A 25,510-nucleotide genomic window follows, 5' to 3' on the forward strand; every position below is an offset into this window, starting at 1 on the left:
CGTGTGTGTGTGTGTGTGTGTGTGTGTGTGTGTGAGAGAGAGAGAGAGATAAATGTCCCTGCAATTAAGCTGAACACTTGTAAAGCCATTCAAATGTTAGATTATCCCATGAATAATCTCCCGAATAAACTGATAAAATCCTGATTTGATATATTCTCTAATAACTGATGCTTGCCGTCATTAATTCGCTGCCTTTATTCATTTCCTGAACTGCTCCTCTAGGTCATCTATGATGAGAGGGTTGTGTGGTGAGTCTAATTACATTCCTTCATTACTTTTACATATGAATGAATGCATCAAACAGGCTTATTACCGCTGCGCTGTGCTTACACAGAACAGCCTTCGCAAAAAGAAAAAAAAAAGCTTATTAAAAAGGGAGAAGGACCAATCAGCGAGCATTATTTCCGCCTTTAAAGCAGCAAGTGCAGACACTGAGCATCGCCGTGGATATTTCACACAGCATTTATCACGCTTTGGTGCAATCAAACAAATTCCAAATCGAGCATGTATCTGGCACTGAGCTCCATTTATCTGTCTTGTGTACACTTTTCCAGGTGGGAGTCCATGCTCCTGATCTCCATGTACGGAGTTTACATTCTTATCATGAAGTGAGTGAAAGCAGTCATGTGGAGATGAGTGCACAATCCGCATGCCTTTAAGACACGATAAAGAAAACTCATTTATACCGAGATATTTAGGCCCTGATTTAACAAGTAAGGAATAAAACACGATAGGGCGTGGTGGGATGGTGTAATACAGCTCCTTACTGAAAAGGTCACCTCATCAGCAGTTTTTTATGTTTATATGAAGCGTCCAGTAACGCATTCAATGAGCACGTTAATATAAAAGTCTGATTTTCCTTGCGCGTGGAATAACTGAAAATGAAAATCAACTATTTGATTCAGTGACGGCATATGAAATGGGAAGTTTTACTCAAATAGTGGGTGTGTTGCAGGTAATTTTATATATATATATATGAGTGATTCCACGCTTATGGGTACTGAAATGGGGACATGAACTTATTTTTAAAAATTCACCTAAAACCATTTCTTTTTTTTTACCATCAGGTCACAAAACATGTAATCTTTAATGAATGATATGTTAAAAGATAACTTTAATTTTCTGAGATGTAATAAAAACATATTTATATGCCAAAGTCAGAACGTAACAGAAGTGTTGTGGACATATAGATTCTCAATTTTAACAATGTAGAATTACTTTTTGAAACATAGGAAGGTGATGTTTTAGCAAATATAATTAATAAACATGTGTAGTAGAATAAACATACACATTCTTTCAATAAGATTAACATGGTATATAGCTAGATTGTAATTAATTTGTAACAGACGCGAGATGGACAATCGTAACAGAAGTAATGTAACAGACATCATTTTGGAACTCATAGGCTTGACTTTGGCATATAAATATGTTTTTATTACATCTCAGAAAATTAAAGTTATCTTTTAACATATCATTCATTAAAGATTACATGTTTTGTGACCTGATGGTAAAAAAAGAAATGGTTTTAGGTGAATAAGTTCATGTCCCCATTTCAGTACCCATAAGCGTGGAATCACTCATATATATATATATATATATATATATATATATATATATATATATATATATATATATATATATATATATATATATATATATACTGTGCAAAAGTCTTGAGCACCCTATTTTTTTCATACAATCTTTCTATTTTATGACGTTTACATTATTGAGTGGCGGCACGGTGGTGTAGTGGTTAGCGCTGTCGCCTCACAGCAAGAAGGTCCAGGTTCATGGCCGGCGAGGGCCTTTCTGTGCGGAGTTTGCATGTTCTCCCTGTGTCCGCGTGGGTTTCCTCCGGGTGCTCCGGTTTCCCCCACAGTCCAAAGACATGCAGGTTAGGTTAACTGGTGACTCTAAATTGACCGTAGGTGTGAATGTGAGTGTGAATGGTTGTCTGTGTCTATGTGTCAGCCCTGTGATGACCTGGCGACTTGTCCAGGGTGTACCCCGCCTTTCGGCCGTAGTCAGCTGGGATAGGCTCCAGCTTGCCTGCGACCCTGTAGAACAGGATAAAGCGGCTAGAGATAATGAGATGAGATGAGACAAACCTTACTACAGTGTCCAACTTCGTGGCTCCAAAGGAAGTAGGACGCGCTAACTTCTGATGTAATCTAAAACCTGATGGGTTGAAAATTAATTTATGGGAGTACAAACTGTCCAAAGTCTCCCCTGTCTCCCCACTCTCCCCTACAATCCTGAATTAAGATCGTGAGTTCCCTCGTTGCTACTATGATACACAAATAGTGTCTTAAGATATTAAAAACAAAATATCAGTTTAATAATGGTTTGTATCTCTGTTCCTGAATGTAAAATAATGAGTCTCTAAACCCAGGAGAGGCTTTCTGACTCCTTAGTGTTTCGGTTCTTTTGACTTGTTGCAGGGCAGGATACAGCCACATTTTAGTTTCAGGTTCCTGGAATCGAATTTTATTGAGGTAAATTGACATTTTCAAAAGCTAGAAATCTATACTATGGGGATGCGGATCTGTGCGCTCATCTGTACTGTAATTTTGTCATTGTTGTACAATTGCTTCCCTTTAATACCTGCAGTATTATAAGCAGGTTGCACGAGTAGATTTTTAGATAGTTTTTTCTTATAAAGTGCACACGGCTTGTTGTGGCTCATGTTGTTCTCCTGCGTACAGATTTAACAGTCCGATCGCGAGCTTCGTGGCGCACCATTGCGGTGGTCCAGGCCGGTGCTGCCTGCGAGGAGAAATCCCGCGAAATGACGACACTGTGGAAGATGGAGCCAACTGCAATACCTCCATGGTGCTTCTGAGAAAAGGTCTAATCCTTTTTTTTAACACCTCAATTCTTTGTTCCTGATGATAAACACGGTCTCCTGCCTTTTTCAGTACTGTTAATATAGCCAAGAAATAGTTTAATTTATGAAATCCGTTTCTACTGTGATTTCAACCCTTTTGTTATACAGAATAATAAGAAGCAACCAGGCTCTGAAATGATACTTTCCAAAATGTGAACTTGTCCGGTAAAATGGTATTCTTGACTGTTTAGTTTTTCTGTTCTTCAGAGGAGTTTACAAAAATATTTTGAAATAGTATTTTGATTAGGTCACTCTATTACTGGGGAGTTTGTGCTGTTCTGGACAGGGACGCCACGCTGCTGCTGCTGCATCTCTTCTTTTCCTAATTTAGTGTGAGCCAGTGTGTGTTTATCCCATTGCATCAGTCTGTTCATATGTTTTGTGTCTGTGTGTGTGTTTGGTGCTGACAACACTCGGTCAGTGTTTTTGGTAACAGTCACATCATTATCTGTGATGATCTCTGTGTATTTGGGGAGGACTGTGTACGCTGGTAGCCTGATGTTCGTCAGTGTATTTAAAAAAAAAAAAAAGTTTATACGAACTACAAATTTAAAACTATGGAAATGTCTTGGCTTCAGGTATAAAGGTCATGCATACTCTGGTTTTAGAACAGAATGACGATGGTGGTATTGGACTTTTGTCAGGTCAGTGTAGATTAATATACTGTATCTCAGTACTGATCTCAGGTCAGTGTAGGTTAATGTACTGTATCTCAATACTGAGCTCAGGGCAGTGTAGGTTAATGCACTGTATCTCAGTATTGATCTCAGGTCAGTCTACATTAATATGCTGTATCTCAATACTGAGCTCAGGGCAGTGTAGGTTAATGCACTGTATCTCAGTACTGATCTCAGGTCAGTCTACATTACTATACTGTATCTCAATACTGAGCCAATACTGAGTCAGTGTAGGTTAATGTATTGTATCTCAATACTGATCTGAGGTCAGCCGACATTAATATACTGTATCTCAATACTGAGCTCAGGGCAGTGTAGATTAATGTATTGTATATCAGTACTGATCTCAGGTCAGTCTACATTAATATACTGTATCTCAATACTGAGCCAATACTGAGTCAGTGTAGGTTAATGTATTGTATCTCAATACTGATCTGAGGTCAGCCTACATTAATATACTGTATCTCAATACTGAGCTCAGGGCAGTGTAGATTAATGTATTGTATATCAGTACTGATCTCAGGTCAGTCTACATTAATATACTGTATCTCAGTACTGTTCTCAGGTCAGTGTAGGTTAATGTATTGTATCTCAATACTGATCTCAGGTCAGTCTAATTTAATATACTGTATCTCAGTACTGTTCTCAGGTCAGTGTAGGTTATTGTACGGTATATCAATACTGATCTCAGGTCAGTCTACATTAATATACTGTATCTCAGTGCTGATCTCAGGTCAGTGTAGGTTAATGCACTGTATCTCAGTACTGTTCTCAGGTCAGTCTACATTAATGTACTGTATACCAATACTGATCTCAGGTCAGTGTATATTAATGTACGGTATAGCAATACTGATTTCAGGTCAGTCTACGTGAATGTACTGTATCTCAGTACTGATCTCAGGTCAGTGTGGGTTAATGCACTGTATCTCAGTACTGTTCTCAGGTCAGTGTAGATTAATATACTGTATCTCAGTACTGATCTCAGGTCAGTGTAGGTTAATATACTGTAATTCAGTACTGTTCTCAGGTCAGTGTAGATTAATATACTGTATCTCAGTACTGTTCTCAGGTCAGTGTAGATTAACGTATTGTATCTCAATCAGTCTATATTAATATACTGTATCTCAGTACTGATCTCAGATCAGTGTACTTTTATCAGTACTGCTCTCAGGTCAATGTATATTAATGTACGGTATATCAATACTGATCTCAGGTCAGTCTACATTAATATACTGTATCTCAATACTGATCTCAGATCAGTCTACATTAATATACTTATATCAATACTGATCTCAGGTCAGTCTACCTGACCTGTACTGTATATAAATACTGATCTCAGGTCAGTCTACATTAATATACTGTATCTCAGTACTGTTCTCAGGTCAGTGTAGATTAATATACTGTATCTCAGTGCTGATCTCAGGTCAGTGTAGGTTAATGTACTGTATATAAATACTGATCTCAGGTCAGTGTACATTAATATTCTGTATCTCACTACTGCTCTCAGGTCAGTCTACGTTAATGTTCTGTATATCAGTACTGATCTCAGGTCAATGTAACTTAAGGTACTGTATCTCATTACTGTTCTCAGGTCAGGGTAGGTTAATGCACTGTATCTCAGTACTGTCCTCAGGTCAGTCTACATTAATGTATTGTATATCAATACTGATCTCAGGTCAGTCTACATTAATATACTGTATCTCACTACTGCTCTCAGGTCAGTCTACATTAATGTTCTGTATCTCAGTACTGCTCTCAGTTAATGTTCTGTATTTCAGTACTGTTCTCAGGTCAGTGTAAGTTAACATATCTCGGTGCTGTCCTCAGGTCAGTCTGGCACGGCACAGCAGGAGTCTCCAGTAGTGATGGTGGATGAGCTGCTGATCCTCAGGCCTCACCAGCTCTCTTTTCCAGAGGCGGGTCTACGCATCATGATCACGCCCCACTTCTCACCACGCACTCGTCTCAGCATGGCTGGCCGTGTACTCATCAGCGAAGTGAGATACATTGCACACCATCAGGATACACTACACGCCATCACACACTCAGTATTCAGATATCACAGACATCACTGTCTACAGGTCATTTTCAGATTGACGTATTGTAGTTTACACAGCACGGCACAGCCAGCAGGAGAACGGTGTGGAACATTTCTAGTAGTTTCTTCTTGGAAGAAATAATAAGGAACTTTTCTCACAGGCTGTTTAAAATAAATAAAAGTGATACTGGTGGAAAAATAGAGAAGTTCTCATAGTTTTAGGCTGATATCTGAAAATATTTGTAAATTGTGTATACAGGAATGCCTCCCCCCACCCAACTCACACCAGATGAAGATCATTAAAAATGGTATTGCATGGATTGATATGCATTGTTTATATAAAGTAATGGGGTCTAAATAGCAATACCCTTAATAAAGCGGTTTTAAAATATATTCCAGCAGTTGCCTTAAGCACATTATTATCTTCATGCCTCTGCAGTGTTTATTACCTCCGCCAATTTTGTTAGAAAAGGTTATGTTTCCGCGTCTGTGTGTTTGCCTGTTCCCAACATAACTCAAATAGTAGTGAATGGATTTTGATGAAATTCTGAGGAGCGGTTGGCCGTGGGCCAAGGAACAACTGATTAGATTTGGATGCAAATCCAGATATGTATACAAATCCAGGATTTTTTTTTTCGTCTGTTCTCAACATAACTCAAAAAGTAGTGAATGGATTTGGATGAAATGTGGTGTACAGCTTTAGTATTATCCTAGGTTCAACTGATTTGATTTTGATGTCGATAACATGTAGCTTGGTGGAGGTATGCACTCTACGGAGTGCCCTTTTACTTTGGTTTAAGTCATAGTAACACAAGTGCAAAATATATTTTTAAACGTAGAACAAAGAATCTCATCTTCATCGAATTTATTAGCAATACAACCAATGTTTACGACAACCAGACTTTCACCATATCACTGAGTCACCCTGTTACAGATGTTAGTTTAAAGAAACTGTTGACTGTTTTTCAGAGACAGAGGCTGATAAGGGAATCAGGGCAGAGGGGAAGCCCAGTGAAGACATTTGGCTCGGGAGGGATCGAAAACGGAGGGAGTGTGGAGAGACCTCTTCAGGATGGAGAAAGGATAGACATAGATGGAGCTGTAAAAGCAGATAACCCTCAGCCCGAGGAAGAGGAGGACAGGGACGAAATCTTCAGACCTCTCCATGTGCCAGGTTACCCCAAAGCTCCTGCTAGTCGTTATGGATCTCCTAGATACAAGTCTTATTTTGTATCTTTATATCTGAATAATCATGACTGTGTGTCCACCAGATGGTTGTGCAGCCCGTGTTAAGTGGGTAGTATCATGGCCACTGGGTGTGCTGCTGTACTACACCGTGCCCAACTGCATTCTGCCCCGCTGGCATCGCTGGTTCATGGTCACCTTCATCACTTCCACACTTTGGATCGCCATCTTCTCCTACCTGATGGTGTGGATGGTAAGAGAGCACAAATTGCTGTTGGATCATCAAAAGATCAAAGATGCCAACATTGGAGCCAGACAATGTTGGTGGACAAGATGGCGCATTTTGGGTGAGGCGAAAGTTTGGTGTGACTGCTACTTAATAATAAGAAGATCCTTCGATTACTTATTTTTTTCTGATCAAAGAGACTACAGTCTTGGGGGGCGTCGTGGCTCAGGTGGATAAGGCGCCATACCATAAATCCGGGGACCCGGGTTCGATTCCGGCCCGAGGTCATTTCCCGATCCCTCCCCGTCTCTCTCTCCCGCTCATTTCCTGTCTCTACACTGTCCTATCCAATAAAGGTGAAAAAAAGCCCAAAAAATATCTTTAAAAAAAAAGAGACTACAGTCTTGCCTTCTTGGTTTCTCTTGGCTCTTGACAGGGGCTCGTAAATCTACAAGTAAATGTTAGTGCAAAAAAGGCATTTATCAGACGCTCTTTTCCAGAGCGCCATACAACGTACCCAGAGGAGCCTGGGGTCAGGTGCCTTGCTCAAGGGCACTTCAGCCATTCTTGCTGGTCAAGGGACTCGAACTGGTGACTATTTGACCCCGAAGCTGCTTCTCTAACCTTTAGGCCCCAGCTTCCCCATGAAGTAAATGCATCTTTCACACTCTGAGTCCTTTCCCCTTCTGTGAATTCTGTCTGAAATTGAGTGTGTACTCACAGTAGGGAATCTGTCCCACATCCGAGTGTGTTTGACCCCCAAAGTCCAGCTCGTTTGACTAGCGTGACCACTGAATACTGTGCTCGGGTGCAGTTCACTTGGCCCGCTTGGACGTGGTTCACTTGTAGCCTTCAGGAGGTTCTGATATTGCCATAGCAACAGACCAAAAATCAGAAAACCATATATGTTGGTACAGTACATTAAAGGCATTTAGCAGACGTTCTTATCCAGAGCAACATACAACACACCCAGAGCAGCCTGGGGAGCAGTTGGGGGTTAGGTGCCTTGCTCAATGGCACTTCAGCCATTCCTGCTGGTCCAGGGAATCAAACCGGCAACCTTTTGGTCCCAGAGCTACTTCTCCAACCATTAGGCCATGGCTTCAACCCATGGTACCCGTCGTATCATTAGGAATATAAAAGTAGATACAAGCCATGCTGACAAGCTGTCATTGATTAGTTATTGTTGATCATTTATAGTATTATTCACACAAAAATTCATGGTAACTTAATGATACTAAATAGTGTTATGTCAATATTTGTTCCTTCAGGTCACCATTATCAGCTACACCCTGGACATCCCGGATTATATCATGGGCATAACGTTCTTGGCAGCGGGCACCAGTGTGCCAGATTGCATGGCTAGCCTGATCGTAGCTCGCCAAGGTACATAAGAACTACATCTCTAATTTTTGTATTCTTCTTGTTCTAGAAGTAGACGCAGCATTGCAGATCCTTATACAGATGCTTATTCGTTTAAACGTCATGAGTTTCATTATTGTTTAGCTACAGGAATAAAGCAAAGGTCTTTAACTGCACTGATCCACAACTGCAAAACACTATCAGGATATACAACAGTAATTATTTCTTGCTGTTAGATGAATTAGCATCCATTCTAAGATGGAGAGGCTGCACTGTGATTTGTGGAAATTTATTCTGCTCTCCTTGCCATGGTGTAATCAGTTTTAGCGCAGTGATTGTGACTCCAAAATGATGTGTGAGCAATAATAGGCAATCTGCTACTGTACACTCGACCATCGACTCTTATTACGTGAAGAAAACAGTGAGCTGTTAATAGTCTTAGTTTGTTCATGTCCGTAAGGTCAGGGAGTGCAAGAGATGCATGTGGATGAAGAAGGCTTTTGGAAACTTAAGTACTATTTTTGAGCGAAAAAGCCTTTTTTCCCCCCTCTTATTTTTTGCTACATAAATCTACCCAAACAATCTCATAGCTTGTCTAAACAGATCAGCGAAGACCAAAAGGAAGCGAACTTTAATATTATATTATACACAGACTCCTGTGTAAATAGAGTTTAATATCAAGGGAGGTTCAAGAAAGGTTCACGGATGAACAGAAATACAGTACAAAGTAATAAAGTGTTTCTTCCTCTGTGTGTGTATCAGGTATGGGAGACATGGCGGTGTCTAACTCAATAGGCAGTAATATATTTGACATCTTGCTGGGTTTGGGCTTCCCATGGATGCTCAGAACGCTGGTGGTTGAACATGGATCATCGGTGAGCACACTTTCGCTTTTTAAGAGCTGGGACATACTTGGGAGATGTTTAAACAGCTATACATTCAATTAAACGCAGAAGGATATATTTTTAAAACCATGTTATGAGTATATTCTGTTTAAAAAAAATCTCATCCAGTATTCATCAGGGCTTTGAACCGGTTCAAGGAACGAAAAACGAAAACCGGGAACTTTTTCTATTTCACATGGAACAGAAACGAAACCAGAAACTTTATTATTGTTTATGTTCCGGAACAGAAACGCTTATTAAAAATAATGGTAACCGGTTAATACCGGTTTTTATTTCGTTCCTCAAAGTTTCCGTAGCCTACAAATAAAAAAGTCATTCTTCTCCTGCGCAAGTTTCTATGACCCGCTGGGGTTCACTTCCTGTGTGACGTTCGCTGACTGAATGGAGAGAGCGGGAAGGTGGACTACTATCACGTCTCCACATCTTAAATAAGAGGTAAATATTGCAGTCTATCGTTATTCAAAAACGTCAATTTCAAACACGATATCAATATATTTGTCCACGTTAATGAGAGGCTCGCGAACATTAAATGACGTTAACCTCTGTTAGCCCATCAATGCATAGGGCCTGACTAGCCTTTGGTAACACACTAAACGAATTATCTTTCATTTTTGGCACTTTTTCTGTTTGTGTAGATGGGAAGACATACCGAGAATCCAAATCGCCAACATTTGAAATAATAATTGTTTTGAATTATTTCTTGTCTTATTTAATGAAGGTTGTAATAGAATTAGCCTACATTTGGCTTAAGCCGGATGAGACAGAGACATAATTTTATAGCCATTTGTTAAACAGCTGACAGGGAACGTAATTAACCGTTCCGGGAACGAAATTTTTTTGTTCTAACCGGTTCGGGAACGTCTATTTAATGGTGGAAACCAAAACCGAAAACATTAAAATTCCGTTTCTGTTCGGAACGAACCAATAGGAAAAAAATCCTGGTTCAAAGCCCTGGTATTCATGCACATCACCTGAATACAAACACAATTGAGCAGCTACAACGTGTTCGCTGTCTCAGTTTTACTCTGTAATTTTACACTGAAGCTACAAGGCTAATGTAGTCCACCAGTAATCAAAGACTGTCGTCCCAAATCACGTCTTTTCACCTGAACTACTTAACAGTTATTCCACGAAATCGAGTCATACATGAACTGATAGTTGACGAGGCACGTAGCACCGAATTGGCTATAAGCCGTGTACGACAAGATTGAGTGGAATAACTGTTTTATTCTATCCACAGTCACTGGATTTTGAGAAACAGAGCATTTTTATTTTTATTTTGTGTAAATTCGGTAAATAAAAATTTTATACAAAATGTCCGACAAAGTCATTTCCGCTTAGAATGTAAACAAACCGGCGAAATGACAGTAGCAATTTGTGAAAAATGCGATAATTCATGAAAAAAAATATATGTTCTTACCATCAAATACTTTCATTCCATATTTGTTGCTTTTTTTTTTTTTTTTTGGGGGGGGAGTTCTTTTTCTTCTTCTTCTTTAGGGTTTTTTGGTGGTTGGCAAACCAACTTAAAGGTGCATTACCGCCACCGACTGGGCTGGAGTGTGGAACCGGAGATATTGGGGGGGAAAAAACTATATTCTTTTTGCGATTTGTCTTTCTTTGAAATACTTGATAATTTTTGCGGTTTTGGTTTCGAGTAGTTTTTATTTCGTCCTCAGTTGGTTCAGCAACACGCTCCGCCATTTTGTTTTTCTCTACTTATGGTATATGAGCTGATATCCTAGTAGTAGAGTAGCTAATCAGAGCGTGCGATTGCTCATATCCAGTGAATGTGGATAGAATAATTCTTTATATACTACTGAGATACTAATTCTTCCACACATGCTGGATTATAGAGTCAAATCCTAATGAATTAATTTCTCATTCATCAATCTTTTAATAAAGTTGTGTGTAAGCGTGTGCGTAAGCCAAACCGAACTAAAATATTCCGCCGGATTTACAAAAGTTTGAGAAACGCTGATTTTCTTTGTCCTCGCGTGCATACCCATAAAGTGCAAAGCGTTTTCCTGACACAGCTCATTTGCAAATAGTGGCACCCACACAACTCCACGAAAGGTCAGACAGCTGGGAGTGCGAAATGAACGTTGAAAGAAAAGGACAAACGGCAAAAGTGGAAGACCGTTTGACTTACTTCTATGCCAGTAAAAATATTTAGCAGTGAAACAGCACCAGAAAAAATATAGAAATGTTGAATTGGATGTGAATTAAGTAAGGTGACATTTAAACAAAGGAGAAAAAAAGATAAACTGTATTAAACAGGACCCAGATGATCAAGGACACCAAGCATGTCACACAAGGAAACTGTTCCTTTTTAATGTTTGAAGTGTCTCAGCCAACATGCTGGAAGTGATGCACAGTAGCCATGTAATGATATATGACGATAAATCGCAATACAAATTTATGATGATCTGAATCGACGAAGTAAACAACAACAACAAAATACTTATAAAGCACTCATAGCGAAATAGTTCTGAGCACTAAATGTAGAATATGTAAACACATATGAAAACACATATGAATGGGCAATAAAAGATACTAATATGAAGTTCGAAATTGATTAGTTTTGACTTGAAAAGAGAGACGGAGTCACATGATCTAATGTCTCAGGGTAACGTGTTCCAGAGACGAGGTGCGGCTACAGCAAAAGAACAATAATCATATACAGTGGTGCTTGAAAGTTTGTGAACCCTTTAGAATTTTCTATATTTCTGTGTAAATATGACCTAAAACATCATCAGATTTTCACACAATTCCGAAAAGTAGATAAAGAGAACCCAGTTAAACAAATGAGACAAAAATATTATACTTGGTCATTTATTTATTGAGGAAAATGATCCAATATTACATATCTGTGAGTGGCAAAAGTATGTGAACCTTTGCTTTCAGTATCTGGTGTGACCCCCTTGTGCAGCAATAACTGCAACTAAACGTTTCTGGTAACTGTTGATCAGTCCTGCACACCGGCTTGGAGGAATTTTAGCCCATTCCTCCGTACAGAACAGCTTCAACTCTGGGATGTTGGTGGGTTTCCTCACATGAACTGCTCGCTTCAGGTCCTTCCACAACATTTCCACTGGATTAAGGTCAGGACTTTGACTTGGCCATTCCAGAACATTCACTTTATTCTTCTTTAACCATTCTTTGGTAGAACGACTTGTGTGCTTAGGGCCATTGTCTTGTTGCATGACCCACCTTCTCTTGAGATTCAGTTCATGGACAGATGTCCTGACATTTTCCTTTAGAATTCGCTGGTATAATTCAGAATTCATTGTTCCATCAATGATGGCAAGCCGTCCTGGCCCAGATGCAGCAAAACAGGCCCAAACCATGATATTACCACCACCATGTTTCACAGATGGGATAAGGTTCTTATGCTGGAATGCAGTGTTTTCCTTTCTCCAAACATAACGCTTCTCATTTAAACCAAAAAGTTCTATTTTGGTCTCATCCGTCCACAAAACATTTTTCCAATAGCCTTCTGGCTTGTCCATGTGATCTTTAGCAAACTGCAGACGAGCAGCAATGTTCTTTTTGGAGAGCAGTGGCTTTCTCCTTGCAACTCTGCCATGCACACCATTGTTGTTCAGTGTTCTCCTGATGGTGGACTCATGAACATTAACATTAGCCAATGTGAGAGAGGCCTTCAGTTGCTTAGAAGTTACCCTGGGGTCCTTTGTGACCTTGCTGACTATTACACGCTTTGCTCTTGGAGTGATCTTTGTTGGTCGAGCACTCCTGGGGAGGGTAACAATAGTCTTGAATTTCTTCCATTTGTACACAATCTGTCTGACTGTGGATTGGTGGAGTCCAAACTCTTTAGGGATGGTTTTGTAACCTTTTCCAGCCTGATGAGCATCAACAACGCTTTTTCTGAGGTCCTCAGAAATCTCCTTTGTTCGTGCCATGATACACTTCCACAAACATGTGTTGTGAAGATCAGACTTTGATAGATCCCTGTTCTTTAAATAAAACAGGGTGCCCACTCACACCTGATTGTCATCCCATTGATTGAAAACACCTGACTCTAATTTCACCTTCAAATTAACTGCTACTCCTAGAGGTTCACATACTTTTGCCACTCACAGATATGTAATCTTGGATCATTTTCCTCAATAAATAAATGACCAAGTATAATAATTTTGTCTCATTTGTTTAACTGGGTTCTCTTTCTCTACTTGTAGGACTTGTGTGAAAATCTGATGATGTTTTAGGTCATATTTATGCAGAAATATAGAAAATTCTAAAGGGTTCACAAACTTTCAAGCGCCACTGTATGTCTTAACATGGTAATCCAGCAGCTTTAAAAGAACAGTATTTGAAGATCTAAGTGTTCTTGTTGGGACACAGAGCTGTAGAGCATCACTGATAACCAGACGCAAGACCATACAACCCTTTGAAGACCAGAAGTAGAACCTTGAAGTTTCTCTACTGGTAACCAGTGAAGCTGGTTAAGTCCTGGACTGATGTGGTCAAATTTACGTGTATACGTCAAAAGCTAAGCAGTGGCATTAAGAACACATTTGAAGCTTCAGAAGTTCAGACTTCAGCAAACCAAAGAGAAGCACATTGTACGAGTCAACCTTCAATGTCACGAAAGCACGACTAAGGATCTCTGTTGTGTTGAACGACAAAAACTTCCCGAGGCGTGCAATATTTCAGAGATGGAAGAAAACACCCTTACACACAGCATTGGTCTGTAACAACGTTCTATCCAAGATGGCAACAGTATTCCTCACCGAGATTGATGGAGCGATGACTTCATCACCAGAGACCAGAGATGGGAAGGGCGGCTGCTTGCGAAACTTCGAATGAAAGATCTCATCTCATCTCATTATCTCTAGCTGCTTTATCCTTCTACAGGGTCGCAGGCAAGCTGGAGCCTATCCCAGCTGACTACGGGCGAAAGGCGGGGTACACCCTGGACAAGTCGCCAGGTCATCACAGGGCTGACACATAGACACAGGCAACCATTCACACTCACATTCACACCTACGGTCAATTTAGAGTCACCAGTTAACCTAACCTGCATGTCTTTGGACTGTGGGGGAAACCGGAGCACCCGGAGGAAACCCACGCGGACAACATGCAAACTTCACACAGAAAGGCCCTCGCCGGCCACGGGGCTCGAACCCGGACCTTCTTGCTGTGAGGCGACAGCGCTAACCACTACACCACCATGCCGCCCCCAATCGCAGTTATTATTATGTGTAATCTTCGAGTTTTTCCTAGCTGTAATTGCACTGTTTAGACAGCAGAAGGCATACAATAATGTCCAATCGCGGGAATACATGTGACTTCACTGTAGGCTGAAGTAACACAACCCTAATGCTGCAAAAAACACAAAATACCGATCTAAAATGTGAAAGAGCTGTTGTGTGATTGACTGTACAAATATATTTAAAGCTAGACTGCCTTTCAGATTTTTCAAATGTAGGTCATAAAAAGAATTCTCCCCGACATCCAATTATTTTTGTTTAGTGGACTGAAGGCTACTGAATTTGAATCACGGACTTCCAATTTTATTCGTTTTTTTAATAGAACAATTAATGAATTTAGAGCCACGTGGCCCTAAATTCTCCGCTATTTTTTCCTGCTTCACCATGACCCAATTCAAGATACTATGTTATGCATAACGTGGTGGGCTTTCCCCCTTCACGCAAGCCGTTGTGGGATACAAATTTGAAACAGGAGAGAAAAATGGAGGACGTGAGTGTGCGAATGAAACGTGAAAGACCGACTACAGTAACGGAAAGAAAGCGAGAAGAAAAGACGTTATGTTATATACGAAGGAAAGGAAACGCAGGACCAAACTAATAAATATCAGCGGTCAGCGAGCACCTCGGTGTGATCAGCTGTTCGTTTAGCAACAGAATGATGTCACTGTCGGCGCATGGCCAAAGGTAAACCTGCGCATGCGCACACACACACGGACTTCCTCTGTCTGCTTGACTGCGTGAAGCGAGTGATTTCATGCACATTATTTGCTCGGGAATCACCTCAAATGAAATAACTTCCCAGCCACAGAATGGCCTGATATTTTGTGAGATATTACAGAAATAAACATAGATCACAATGACCACATTTCAGACGGAACTAAATTTCACCGATTTTATGAAATCGAAAGGCCGTCTAGCTTTAACAAGAAATCAGAGCTCTCTTTTTACAGACTGCTGAAAGCTAAAGAAAAGGGAAGCAAATGGAGGGAGTAGAAATGTTCATAAAAGTTTATTAAGAAAAGACCAATTTGTTATTAACTTTTTCACTTTTAATAAAAGGAATATTTTAGTTAATAGACTATTATATTTCACTCCAGTCTTGATAAATGCAGGTAATATTTATTGCTGGTTAAAAAGAAAATAAAACCACAATTTTTTTATTTAATTAAACAAAAGGAATATTTAAGTTGATAAAGAATAGGAAAATAAATGTTGCTTTTTTTTTTTTCTTGGTAATAACATTTTCTCCATTTAATTTTTTTCAAAACTATTGTCATGACAAACAAATCATGAGCCCAGTGTCATTAATCGAATCGTGAAGCGGGTGTATTGTTACATACCTATTGCACAGCATTAAAAGAAGACGCCGTGGCAAAAAGATCCAATTTACAACCCAGCTGTCATCCTCTGAAAAATTCATACTGGTCTTCAAACATCTATTACCTCATGAGCGTGACCTTAATCTTCCGTCAGCCGAGGCGTTTGTTTACGGCTTACAGCTCTGCACAAACAGACCGGCTCGTCCTCCGTTTATAATACGGCTGTATTTCTTTTGTTATAATTGAATAACTAGTTTTATTTGTTTTAATTTATGAGCGTTAGCTTGCTTTCATAATTTTTTTTATAATTCTTTAACTCATGGCAATAATATAAAATGACAATAGTATTCTCAGTCTGTTACATAGTGAACTAACATGATTTGTTTTTGAAAGAAACTCAAACTCATTTCTATAAGTTGGTCAGGATAAGTGTAAATGCTGGAAATATAATTTAAAAAAAAAAAGCTACTTAAACTTGACATGATACACCGATCAGCCATAACATTATGACCACTGACAGGTGACGTGATTAACATTGATTATCTCATTAGGTGTGGGATATACATATTACGCAGCAAGAGAACAGTCAGTTCTTGAAGTTGATGTGTTGGAAGCAGGAAAAATGGGCAAGCGTAAGGATCTGAGTGACTTTAACAAGGGCCAAATTGTGATGGCGAGATGACTGGGTCAACAAAATGGCACATCTCATGGGGTGTTCCTGATATGCATAGCTTGGGCCCACCCATCCTAAGTGTGACGCAACACGAGGGCCTGTTGCGAGCTTAGTCTGGCAAGGCAAGCTATCTCCAGCTCTTCCAAGCTCCCGAAGAATCGGGAGCCAATCAACTTTGAGCATCTCCAACGGCCCTGGGTAAAGACGTGTTCAAGGCAGTGACGTAGTAGAACTGCGACCGGAAGCCATAGATTGTTTACAGAATCTATGCCGGAATCGCTTCATTCACTAGAAACATTACGAACATGGAGCAGCGGCAAGCCTTTGACACAGCGGTAGATGCTGTATTGAAAGCATTCAACGGGAAGTTCTCATTGAAAACGGAGCAAAGAGCAGCCCTGGAGGTATTTATCTTCTTCCTGTTACTCAAGCAGTTTCCGTCGCGTCACATACGTCAGAGGAAAGAGTGATGTGATTGGTTTAAGCTTCGTCACAGCCTTTTCTGGCTTCGACCAGTAGCAAACTGAGGCATTTCAGGGAGGCGGGTCAACCACGCGCTTTGGGAAACGGTTGGGCTTAATATCTTTGCCAGACCAAATGCTCGCAGAGCTTTGAAGTCGCGTTAGCCAGACTAGATATGCACTGGTTAGTCAGCATTAACTTTTTCAGCAGTTTGTGCTACAGTGGCTCTTCTGTGGGATCGGACCATATGGGCTAGCCTTCGTGCCCCATGCGAATCAGTGAGCCTTCGACACCCATGACCCTGTCGCCAGTTCACCGGTTCTCCTTCCTTGGACTACTTCTGGTAGGTACTAACCACTGCATACTGGGAACACCCCATGAGATGTGCCATTTTGTTGACCCAGTCATCTCGCCATCACAATGTGGCCCTTGTTAAAGTCAATCAGATCCTTATGCTTGCCCATTTTTCCTGCTTCCAACACATCAACTTCGAGAACTGACTGTTCTCTTGCTGCCTAATACAACCCCGATTCCAAAAAAGTTGGGACAAAGTACAAATTGTAAATAAAAACGGAATGCAATGATGTGGAAGTTTCAAAATTCCGTATTTTATTCAGAATAGAACATAGATGACACATCAAATGTTTAAACTGAGAAAATGTATCATTTAAAGAGAAAAATTAGATGATTTTAAATTTCATGACAACAACACATCTCAAAAAAGTTGGGACAAGGCCATGTTTACCACTGTGAGACATCCCCTTTTCTCTTTACAACAGTCTGTAAACGTCTGGGGACTGAGGAGACAAGTTGCTCAAGTTTAGGGATAGGAATGTTAACCCATTCTTGTCTAATGTAGGATTCTAGTTGCTCAACTGTCTTAGGTCTTTTTTGTCGTATCTTCCGTTTTATGATGCACCAAATGTTTTCTATGGGTGAAAGATCTGGACTGCAGGCTGGCCAGTTCAGTACCCGGACCCTTCTTCTACGCAGCCATGATGCTGTAATTGATGCAGTATGTGGTTTGGCATTGTCATGTTGGAAAATGCAAGGTCTTCCCTGAAAGAGACGTCGTCTGGATGGGAGCATATGTTGCTCTAGAACCTGGATATACCTTTCAGCATTGATGGTGTCTTTCCAGATGTGTAAGCTGCCCATGCCACACGCACTAATGCAACCCCATACCATCAGACATGCAGGCTTCTGAACTGAGCGCTGATTACAACTTGGGTCGTCCTTCTCCTCTTTAGTCCGAATGACACGGCGTCCCTGATTTCCATAAAGAACTTCAAATTTTGATTCGTCTGACCACAGAACAGTTTTCCACTTTGCCACAAACCATTTTAAATGAGCCTTGGCCCAGAGAAGACGTCTGTGCTTCTGGATCATGTTTAGATACGGCTTCTTCTTTGAACTATAGAGTTTTAGCTGGCAACGGCGGATGTCACGGTGAATTGTGTTCACAGATAATGTTCTCTGGAAATATTCCTGAGCCCATTTTGTGATTTCCAATACAGAAGCATGCCTGTATGTGATGCAGTGCCGTCTAAGGGCCCGAAGATCACGGGCTCCCAGTATGGTTTTCCAGCCTTGACCCTTACGCACAGAGATTCTTCCAGATTCTCTGAATCTTTTGATGATATTATGCACTGTAGATGATGATATGTTCAAACTCTTTGCAATTTTACACTGTCGAACTCCTTTCTGATATTGCTCCACTATTTGTCGGCGCAGAATTAGGGGGATTGGTGATCCTCTTCCCATCTTTACTTCTGAGAGCCGCTGCCACTCCAAGATGCTCTTTTTATACCCAGTCATGTTAATGACCTATTGCCAATTGACCTAATGAGTTGCAATTTGGTCCTCCAGCTGTTCCTTTTTTGTACCTTTAACTTTTCCAGCCTCTTATTGCCCTGTCCCAACTTTTTTGAGATGTGTTGCTGTCATGAAATTTCAAATGAGCCAATATTTGGTATGAAATTTCAAAATGTCTCACTTTTGACATCTGATATGTTGTCTATGTTCTATTGTGAATACAATATCAGTTTTTGAGATTTGTAAATTATTGCATTCTGTTTTTATTTACAATTTGTACTTTGTCCCAACTTTTTTGGAATCGGGGTTGTAATATATCCCATCCCTAATGAGATAATCAGTGTTATTCACTTCACCCATCAGTGGTTTTAATATTATGGCTGATTCCCTGTATGTAGTCGTCACTCAGAAGCGTGAGCAGGATGTGAACGTTTTTCCGGAAGTGATGGAATTTTTTCTGTAAACGCTCATATGAGCCATTTATGAATAAATCCGTCCGTATCCAGTTTGATAAGTGAGACACAATGTTGGTAAGTCAGTAATACTGTGTTTTTATTTATTCAACAGTTATTCATAGCATTGTTTATACGCTAACTGCTCGAGTGAAGGGAATAAATCCACAACCAGCAAGTGCTCAAGATGAAGAAGGACATGCAGGATTTAGACTGATTTTTTTTTTCTCTCTCACTCTTTCCTTCCATGTATTGCTAGGTGTTCATCAATAATAAAGGTCTGGTGTACTCGGTGATCCTGCTACTAGCATCTGTCTTCCTCACTGTGAGTAACACTGAGTCTTATGCTGACACACATACACCCAAGTTTTACTGTAACGTCTTTCGGGTTCTGTACTGGTGAATCAAAATAACACTACACATTAATGCCACACCCTAACCTTAACTAAAAGTACTTTTTTTTTAGTTCCACAGAACCTCCAAATAAGCACATACTTCAAATATTTAACAGTTATTCCATGAAATTGAGTCGTACATGAGCTGATAGCTGACGAGGAGCGTAGCACCGAGTTGACTATAAGTCATGTATGACGAGATTGAGTGGAATAATTGTTTTATTCTATCCACATTGACTGAACTTTGAGAAACGGAGCATTTTTATTTTTTGCAAATTTGATAAAGAAACACTTTCTACAAAACGCCCGACAAAATCATTTCCGCTTAGAATGTAAACAAACCGGCGAAATGACAGGAGCAATTTGTGGAAAATGCGATAATAATCTCATCTCATTATCTGTAGCCGCTTATCCTGTTCTACAGGGTCGCAGGCAAGCTGGAGCCTATCCCAGCTGACTACGGGCGAAAGGCAGGGTACACCCTGGACAAGTCGCCAGGTCATCACAGGGCTGACACATAGACACAGACAACCATTCACACTCACATTCACACCTACGGTCAATTTAGAGTCACCAGTTAACCTAACCTGCATGTCTTTGGACTGTGGGGGAAACCGGAGCACCCGGAGGAAACCCACGCGGACACGGGGAGAACATGCAAACTCCGCACAGAAAGGCCCTCGCCGGCCACGGGGCTCGAACCCGGACCTTCTTGCTGTGAGGCGACAGCGCTAACCACTACACCACCGTGCCGCCCGCGATAATAATCATTCTTGAAAAATAAAAAAAGATACATTCTTACCGTCAAATACTTTATTCCATATTTTGTTGCTTTTTGTGTTTGTATTTTTAGGGGTTTGTTTTCTTCTTCAGGGTTTTTTGGCAGTTGGCAAACCAACTTAAAGGTGCATTACCGCCACCGACTGGGCTGGAGTGTGGAACAGGAGATAACGGAGAGAAAAAACTATATTCTTTTAGCTACTTCTGTTTCTTTTAAATACTTGATGACATTTTTGGGGGTTTTGTTTTCTAGTAGAGTTTTTATTTCATCCTCGGTTGTTCAGCAACACGCTCCACCATTTTGTTTTTCTCTACTCACAGTATATGAGCTGATATCCTAGTAGTAGAGTAGCCAATCAGAGCATGCGATTGCTCATATCCAGTGAATGTGGACAGAATAAATAAAAATATCCTTTTTGAGTATTTTGGAAATGTTTTTTCAAATAATCCAAGTGTGTGCTTTCTCATGTGTCCAGGTGCTGAGTGTTCACCTGAACGGTTGGAAGCTAGACCGGCGTTTGGGTTTGGGCCTCATGCTGCTTTACTCAATCTTCCTCCTCTGCTCCATCCTCTTTGGGCAGCTTTAAAAAAAAAAAATCTTGTACATCCCGACTTCCATCCAAGTCCACCAGTCAAACCAGTTTAGTTCTCGTTTTGAGTTTGATTCATTCACACTGGACATGGTGTTAACCTGAGCTGAATCTCAGGCCAAGCAGAGACAGTGGAGGAGCCTGAAGAGGGACAGATGGACTAATAGTTCAGAGTGAAAGAGTCTGAAGCCGCCTCTGTCCGGACAACGAATGCAGTTACACTGTACATGGACAGCTTTGTTTTTCAGTTCACACACTGAATCATTTCAAAAAGGAGTTCCACTTCATGCGTAAAAGCACCGCTGCCAACTCCTGAGTAGATAAAACAGCAGTAAAGGCGATCATACATCGAGACATCTAGTTTAGAGTTGTAGCATTGCTCCTAAAACGGCCATCTTGTTCTTTGTGACTGTGCATTTAGGAATGTGTCAGTATCAGTCTGGATGAACAATCACCTCAATCACGACACATTTATATTCAGTTTTTAATCATTCACAAGATGCTTTTATCCAAAGTGGAATACAAGTGAGAAAATCCAAGCACAACTGAGCAGTCGAGGGATCTGAACTCGCAACGTTATAGGACACGACTTTAACCACGGATACGAAACTAGTGGTATGAGACCTGAAAACATATTGAGGAGCCGGTAGCACCAGCTGATCGTATGCCACAGTATAAAACAAAAAAACGAGCCCAGTTCAGAATTTATCCAAAAGACAGACACTGAGGATGTCGGAGCTCACAGTGCGTAACGTCATCATAGATCAAAATGTTGGAAATGATGCATTTCCCAATAACCAGCCAATCAGAAACCTTATTCAACGTTACCAGGAAACACTACATCTACAGTCAAGAAGCAAGGAAGGGGTCCATATCCATCGATATCGGTTTGACGCCGTGATCATTTACACGCTCCGAATCCAACATCTTGTACCACGCAATGCTACGTACTGTAACGTCAGCCTAGTGCGCGTTCTCTCAGTAATAAACAGCGATCTGGAGGTTTTTCACAGATTAACGTTAATAAATCAAAGCAAACTGGACGACCCACAGGATCTTCATACAATACAAGCAGCCCGATTAAACATCAACATAAAACTCGAGGAACACGAGGAGATCGTTACTCGCCGCGAACACGAACTAGACGAGAGAAATGACTAGACAATGTTAGATGAGTGAAAATGCCAAGCTCTTTCCCAGTATGTTGTTCTTGACAAATTAGTCACTGGCAAACAGTTAATCCTGCTTTAGTGGAAGAAAAGTGGAGTCAATTCTACCAATTCACTTTTAAAAAAAAAAAAAAAAAGTGGAACAAAATCCACAACCAAACTCAAGCCAAGGGAACTAATGTAGCTTGCTAATTCATCACAACTTCACTCGCTAATGTTATAAACAAGAGTCATCGGAGATGACAGATCCCCCCCGGCCCCCACATGAAACCCCACTCCAAATTTTACGAAGTTGAACTGGTTGTCATGGAAATACGGAAAAAATACAAATCTCAGAAATCCCAAGATGTCAAAAGGCACAACTCCGACTGAGGTTTCGTGAAAAAATTCCTAATAGTTTTTGAGTTATGCTCCAGAAACTAAAAATGTTTACAGATGGACAGACGAACAGAGCGATAGCGAAATCCCCTGCATTATATACCGAGGAGATAATAACAAACATAATAGCCTGGGGAAACATCTATTTCATCTCATCTCATTATCTCTAGCCGCTTTATCCTTCTACAGGGTCGCAGGCAAGCTGGAGCCCGTCCCAGCTGACTACGGGCGAAAGGCGGGGTACACCCTGGACAAGTCGCCAGGTCATCACAGGGCTGACACATAGACACAGACAACCATTCACACTCACATTCACACCTACGGTCAATTTAGAGTCACCAGTTAACCTAACCTGCATGTCTTTGGACTGTGGGGGAAACCGGAGCACCCGGAGGAAACCCACGCGGACACGGGGAGAACATGCAAACTCCGCACAGAAAGGCCCTCGCCGGCCACAGGGCTCGAACCCGGACCTTCTTGCTGTGAGGCGACAGCGCTAACCACTACACCACCGTGCCGCCCGCCTGGGGAAAAATAAAGCTAAAGAAATGCTCCACTACGTGCCTGATATAATTCTAACTAACTTACTCATTGTGTTACGAGTTTTGATATTGATTAATCTAAAAAAAAATTATTTTTAAATGCACTCGATCTGAGAAAAATCGTATCCAAATGTTTAACCTCAGACAAATGGACAAACTCAGTGATCCACTATTTATAATAAAGGGGTAGGTTTATTTATAGCTAGAGTTGCACCTACTAGGAGTAGGGATAGGTTTTAAATAATAAATGAACATTATAAGGTTACGGGGAACAAAGAAACTCAAACAAATGACATTATTTACTGAAAACTAGAAGGGCACTCGGTCAAACTCATACCTCCGCCAAGCCCCATATTCAGATTTGCTTCAAAATCTAATCAGTTGGGGCGGCACGGTGGTGTAGTGGTTAGCGCTGTCGCCTCACAGCAAGAAGGTCCGGGTTCGAGCCCCGTGGCCGGCGAGGGCCTTTCTGTGCGGAGTTTGCATGTTCTCCCCGTGTCCGCGTGGGTTTCCTCCGGGTGCTCCGGTTTCCCCCACAGTCCAAAGACATGCAGGTTAGGTTAACTGGTGACTCTAAATTGACCGTAGGTGTGAATGTGAGTGTGAATGGTTGTCTGTGTCTCAGCCCTGCGATAACCTGGCGACTTGTCCAGGGTGTACCCCGCCTTTCGCCCGTAGTCAGCTGGGATAGGCTCCAGCTTGCCTGCGACCCTGTACAGGATAAGCGGTTATGGATGGATGTTGTAAAATATTTTGCAGGAATTTTACAATAGTGCTGAACTCACTCACGGTTTGTTTTGGGGTTTTCTTTTTTTTTTTTGATTCACAACATGATTCTATCCCCCTTATCATGTCCAACTTGGTTTCCATCCATCCATTATGTGTAGCCGCTTTATCCTGTTCTACAGGGTTGCAGGCAAGCTGGAGCCTATCCCATGGGCGAAAGGCGGGGTACACCCTGGACAAGTCGCCAGGTCATCACAGGGCTGACACATAGACACAGACAACCATTCACACTCACATTCACACCTACGGTCAATTTAGGGTCACCAGTTAGCCTAACCTGCATGTCTTTGGACTGTGGGGGAAACCGGAGCACCCAGAGGAAACCCACGCGGACACGGGGAGAACATGCAAACTCCGCACAGAAAGGCCCTCGCCGGCCACAGGGCTCGAACCCAGGACCTTCTTGCTGTGAGGCGACAGCGCTAACCACTACACCACCGTGCCGCCCCCAGCTTGGTTTCATTTCATTGAAAAAAGTGAAAAAGATGACAATTGGATAGTCCTTGTTTATTGTCACAGTTTTATTGAAAAATTATAAATCATTAAAACATACTGATGATCCTAACCATACCTGCTTTTTGATAAACTTTGTTAACGGACAAGTGAAAAATCTTGCTGCTTGTCCGACTGGATTAAAAAGTTAACGTTGAACCCTGAACTGGTTTCCAACTAATAGAGCATCATAATATAAACAGATCATTCCTGTTCTGAACGAACCAAAATGAAAAGTCATTTCTAATCCCAGCTTGGGAAAACTAATCATTTTTTAGTAGTTTAGTTAGTAAACTCAAAAGACGGTAGCCGTTAACATTCATACTTGGCTTCGCTTGCTCGCTCTTCAGCTGGTGCAACTGGATGCAGATGTTTATTGTATAAATGAAGAGAAGTGGTTTCAGGTCTTTTGCAGAAGTTCACCTTTTGTGTGCTGTGATATTTCTTTCCCCAGTAATAACTCAGCATGTTGAATCATGCATGCACCCGTCAGGTAGGAACAACTCGTTCAGCTCCGGTTTTGCACCTCTGACATTACAGTTAGTCCGGGTTGTGTTTGTGTACTGTATGTAACCTTGTGTTCGTAAAGTAACTGTTTTGCACTGACTGTAGCAATACTTCAGAAGTGTGGACGAGGACGACCCGGTGTGATTGGGATTTGATTAAAGTAACTACAGCTACAGAAATTTAACTCGTAGCATTTCCTGCACACAAAAGAGGCTCGTTGTTGGTTATTTTTCCTTTTTCTTCACAGCTTTGAAACAGATTTTTAGGAAATGTGACGTGAACTCTTTGGATTTTTAGCATTTCTAGAATAGCACTATTACTTATTTAAGTTTTTGCAGTGAGCGTCACAATGTTTGATAAAAGTTTGTACGGGTTTTGTTATCCTGGTTGTGTATGTTTAGGTATGATCAATGTTTATATTCCCGAGATCTTTAAATATATATATGTGTACAGCATCATAGTATTAAAAGTATTAAAAGTCTTCTTTATTGTGGCTGAATGTTTACTTAAAAAAAACAACTAAAGAATTGACACAGTTTTATAAAGAGCAGACGTCAGAACCTAGATTTGTGATGTTTTTAATATTTATAAAGACCGAAGAAAACAGTATATTGATATAGTGTGACTTATGCA

The 25,510-nt window shown here is 40.8% G+C and overlaps 1 protein-coding gene across 2 annotated transcripts in view; it reads left to right on the top strand.

The window, feature by feature from the left end:
- Positions 1-22,839, top strand: part of LOC132875436 (sodium/potassium/calcium exchanger 3) — a 134,829-nt gene extending 111,990 nt beyond the window's left edge. For both annotated transcript variants that reach the window (XM_060912209.1, XM_060912210.1), the window contains exons 8-17: positions 223-248; positions 555-608; positions 2,706-2,848; positions 5,392-5,561; positions 6,572-6,776; positions 6,874-7,040; positions 8,285-8,399; positions 9,138-9,250; positions 19,498-19,563; positions 20,890-22,839. In XM_060912209.1, the coding sequence (XP_060768192.1) occupies positions 223-248; positions 555-608; positions 2,706-2,848; positions 5,392-5,561; positions 6,572-6,776; positions 6,874-7,040; positions 8,285-8,399; positions 9,138-9,250; positions 19,498-19,563; positions 20,890-21,000 (1,170 nt within the window). In that variant the 3' untranslated portion in view covers positions 21,001-22,839. The remainder of the gene's footprint in view (positions 1-222; positions 249-554; positions 609-2,705; positions 2,849-5,391; positions 5,562-6,571; positions 6,777-6,873; positions 7,041-8,284; positions 8,400-9,137; positions 9,251-19,497; positions 19,564-20,889) is intronic.
- Positions 22,840-25,510: the final 2,671 nt, after the last annotated feature.

The sequence above is a fragment of the Neoarius graeffei genome, chromosome 28, assembly GCF_027579695.1.
Source record: "Neoarius graeffei isolate fNeoGra1 chromosome 28, fNeoGra1.pri, whole genome shotgun sequence".
NCBI classification, from domain to species: domain Eukaryota; kingdom Metazoa; phylum Chordata; class Actinopteri; order Siluriformes; family Ariidae; genus Neoarius; species Neoarius graeffei.